The following is a 4,469-nucleotide window of genomic DNA, read 5'->3' on the forward strand; positions in this document are numbered from 1 at the left end:
AATTAATGATAGATGGCAATCATGACATATAGATGGCACAATAATTCAACTTGTTTAATATAGATTTAAAATTTTGCTATGCTTACCAATAGAAGCTGCTGTAAATTCTATTCCATTAAACACTGCTTGTTGAAACTATAAAATGAACAAAAAATCAAAAAGAAAGCACAGCAGGGAACTTACACTTTCTCCTTTTAAAGCAATGTCATTCTGCACAACTGTTACGTTGGTAAAATTGTCTTGATTTATTAAAGCATCAATGATCCTCTCAAAAGAATTGATAATGCTATATAATTAAAGTAAGCATGTACATGTGAACATAAAAATAAGTATTACTTATTTGACTCAATCTCCACTACAGCTGGTGACCATTCCTCTATGCTGTCAAGTATCTGCACAGTATTTTCTGTTGTCTTTAAAGAAATCATTTAATGACAAACATGTCCTATACCATTGATAATTGTGATGATGAGAGATTCATGATTATCATAGGATTTGATAGCAGTATTGCTGTTTGGTCCAATATGGCAGACACTGTTCTAATGTTATCAGTATTCTGATCAGCAGCATCAGTAGTGCTGACCACTAGATCAGTTAAGTTCTCAGATACTGATACTACATTTTCAGCAGTAACATTTACCTATTGAATATACAATTTAAGAAATTACGGTATGACAAGTACATATTAAGTCTTTATTGCTACCTTTGAAATATTTCTAAATTGATTAGATATCACAGTAGTTGCACAGGATTCTATGCCAGGTGATTCCCAAGTATTATTATTAGTGCATGTTCTATTAGCAGAAGCACCACTAGGACCATTAGGACATGATATATTAACTGTGCTGTCTGGCATTGTCTCTGGCCATTCAAATGTACCACGATCACTACTAGCTATAGTTTCCATGCTACAATTAGCAACAAGATCTAAAGGAATGCATATATAACAACAATAATACCACTGTATATAGTGTATGGACAAATTCAATGTTAAAGATTACAAAGTCTACTGTAACTCACAGGTGCATGGACAAGGAGAGGAAATAGCAGATGAAGTAAACACAAATGAGGAAGAGAAATATGAAGAGGAAGTAGGAGTTGAAGATACCACATATGTGGAGGAGAAAAAGGAAAAAGTAGACGAAGAGAGAATTGAACTTGTGAGATGTAAAGAGAGGAAAAGAATCAAGTCTATAATTGAGAAAAAAATTATTTAAAGTATGCTGTTATCAAGAGAATAAAAAAACAATAATGAATGTTAAATAATTCACTGTCACTCACCAAAAGTACAGTTGACTCCCTGGTATCCAGTACCAGTACCATTACAATTAAAATTATCAGGAGGTGAATACTGTATACACTGTCCTCCATTCATACATGCATGTAAGTTAAGGTATGCAATGCATATAGTCATTGCTGTGCAACAAAACAATAAACAAGTGCATAAAGCCATAAAATTACACAGGAAGAAGTCTATTTGCCAAAACATTGAATGAAATAAGATATGCAATCTACTTCTTTGTGTTTTATAACTTATGCTAAAAATGTTAATGTTGAATATATGAGTAGACTAAATAATAACATGTGCATGCAGCTGGGGAGATAATGAGCAACAGTGCAAAGTAAACAAACTAGCCCACAAAAGAGTCCTTACACATTCATTTTAATGATTGGATAATGCATTTCCATTCAAAGCACTCACCAAAAGTACAGTTGACTCCCTGGTATCCAGTACCAGTACAATTACAAGTATAATTATCAGGAGGTGAATACTGTATACACTGTCCTCCATTCATACATGGACTGTCTCTATCACTGAATTTAATTCAAAATATTGCCAATAATTACATGTAACCAAACTCTCCATGTTTATCTAGTCAATGAATTATGACTTCCTTCATAATGAAGTATACCTAATTGCATTTACATGTAGGTATGCAAACATACACTAGTCAGTGCTGTGTATAGCAAGATAACACTAAAAAAGTGCATAAACTACATAGTGCAACAGTGCAAAGCAAACAAGCCCACACAAGAGTCCAACATGGTATAACAAATACATTTTAGTGAGTGGATCAGTACATGTCCAATTGTCAGTAGTACTCACCAGTACAGTTGACTCCCTGGTATCCAGTGCCAGTACAATTACAAGTATAATTATCAGGAGGTGAATACTGTATACACTGCCCTCCATTCATACATGGAGTGTCTCTATCACAGATACTAGTGAAATCACAGTCAGTACAATTAGAATTAACAGTATAACCACCAGGACAGGATAGACCACAGTCTGTTAATAAATGAATAGCATATAGCGGGAAATTTTGGAGGGAATTAAATTTGGCGAATTGGTGTTTTGATAGCCATTCGGCAAAATAAAATCTGCCATTTTGAGCCATTATACGCATGCTCAATGATACGTGGCCACAAATTTGCCAAATTAAAATCCGCCAATCACCAAAATTAGCAATTTGCCAAATTTTACTCCCTCCAAAATTTCCCACTATACGGTAGTAATGTCATATAATAACTAGCCAATTAATGCAGCAACTGTAAACTTAAATTTTTACTAATATATAATACCTGAGCAATTATATCCAGTATATGAGCCAGCACAATCACAAGTGTAGTTGATAGCTGGTGAATACTGTATACACTGTCCTCCATTCATACATGGACTGTCTCTATCACAAATACTAGGGAAATCACAGTCAGTACAATTAGAATTAACAATATAAGCATCAGGACAGGTTAAATTGCAAGCTAATAATAAAGTATAATAATAATAGTATAGCAATGGCAATACTTACTGCAAGTGAAGTTATTACTCTCAGTAGCAACATAGTTAGGACCTGATGATGTACAGTCAGTGCTACCATCACACTGACCACTAGCAGCAAATGATAAACAACAATCACCAGAGCCTGATCCAGTACACCTCATCAGTCCAGAATTACAAGCACTGTCACATGCTACATAAGATAACATTATTATTTTTTAGTTTCTAATATGGCTTACTTCTACATCTAGTATCACCACCAAAACCTTCCCGACACCGATAACAATCAGTTCTTGGAGGAACACCAACAACACTGGGAGGAGGAGGATCTAAACTACCAGTCCTTCCACTCCACGTACCACTGCTACACTCAATATCAAATATCATAGTTTGTTCAGGTTCTCCTGGGTTAGGAGTGAATGTAGCTATAAGAGCTATGGCTTTATAAGTATCAATCATGTCCCCTTGAGCTAGACAGACATATTGAACTGATCCTTCAGTTACATTAGGAGAGTACACTTGGTTACCATCAATAATGACTAGTAAAGGAGGCAATACAGCCTCTAACTGAGCTATTGTTGGTAGAGGACAATCCTGAGCAACTGATAGTGACAGAACACATAAAACAAAGACTAGCACTGCTTCTCTCATCATTGCTATCAAACTACTTGCCCAATGACTAAAGGAATTTATGACATCATCAACTGCTAAATAAACAAAATAATCATCAGAAACACATTGTAGGAAATGCTAGCTGAAGTATATTCTAAAACAGCAACAAAACAGCAAAACAAGAATAACAATAATTATTGTAATAACAAATTATGATGCAAATAGACGATGGACAAAGATAAAGAAAAGTCAATTATTTAATTTTGATTGCTTGCGATTCTGCAAATTTGACGATTTTGTTAGATGCTCATCTTTTTAGGTTTGTAGGGAAAGCAGCACTTGCTAGGCTCTTTGGTGAATGAGTGGAATCATCTTGTCCCTCCATACAAACACGCCATGTTTATCCTTACACTTGAAATATGTCATGCCTTTATTGCTGCCATCGTTTTTACCTATTGGGGAGATTAATAATGGATCTTACCTTGTGGGTGATCTAATGCCACACCTATCCACTTGCCTGGAGCAAATTCAGTGTCACCAATGAACTTGAGGGTTCCCATTTTGATAATACATGTACCATGATAATTATTTCATCAAAAATGGCTTGGAGAAAGTTCTCCATTTTTATTACAATTTCTAATGTATATCTACATGTACTTCTTTTGGTAGAAATTTTTAACTGACTCTGATTAAGTTTGGATTTTGTACAAATTTTCAAAATTGTTCCAAAATCAAATTTTATGAAAAATGACTAGGAGGGAATTTTCCATTTATATAATTTTTTCTGATACACATACATATACTTATATTGCATAGAAAGTTTGAGCTGATTCCGATCAAGTTTGAATTTTTTAAGGAATTTTTAAAGTTGCTAGAAATCTCGCCAAATTTTGTCAAAAGTGACGAGGAGAGAATTCTACACTTTTATAATTTTTTTCTGATAGATATACATGTTCTTATGTTGTATATTAAGTTTGAGCTGATTCTGATCAAGATTAAATTTTTTATGAATTGTCAAAGCTTCTCCAAAATCTGGTCAAAGTCCCTGTACGTTTTTCAAAAAAGATTGAGTAGGATT

The 4,469-nt window shown here is 34.1% G+C and overlaps 1 protein-coding gene across 1 annotated transcript in view; it reads right to left on the bottom strand.

Moving 5' to 3' along the window:
• Window positions 1-3,951, bottom strand: part of LOC109581763 (adhesion G-protein coupled receptor G6-like) — a 13,607-nt gene extending 9,656 nt beyond the window's left edge. Inside the window, exons 1-11 of the mRNA XM_019996162.1 lie at window positions 3,873-3,951; window positions 3,019-3,486; window positions 2,811-2,972; window positions 2,584-2,763; window positions 2,108-2,290; window positions 1,021-1,191; window positions 704-927; window positions 452-640; window positions 337-413; window positions 184-286; window positions 87-135 (exon numbers count right to left, since the gene is read on the bottom strand). Of these exons, the coding sequence (XP_019851721.1) occupies window positions 87-135; window positions 184-286; window positions 337-413; window positions 452-640; window positions 704-927; window positions 1,021-1,191; window positions 2,108-2,290; window positions 2,584-2,763; window positions 2,811-2,972; window positions 3,019-3,486; window positions 3,873-3,951 (1,885 nt within the window). The remainder of the gene's footprint in view (window positions 1-86; window positions 136-183; window positions 287-336; window positions 414-451; window positions 641-703; window positions 928-1,020; window positions 1,192-2,107; window positions 2,291-2,583; window positions 2,764-2,810; window positions 2,973-3,018; window positions 3,487-3,872) is intronic.
• Between the last annotated feature and the right edge of the window lie 518 nt (window positions 3,952-4,469).

Source organism: Amphimedon queenslandica, unplaced genomic scaffold (assembly GCF_000090795.2).
Source record: "Amphimedon queenslandica unplaced genomic scaffold, v1.1 AMPQUscaffold_13420, whole genome shotgun sequence".
In the NCBI taxonomy this organism is placed as follows: Eukaryota; Metazoa; Porifera; class Demospongiae; order Haplosclerida; family Niphatidae; genus Amphimedon; species Amphimedon queenslandica.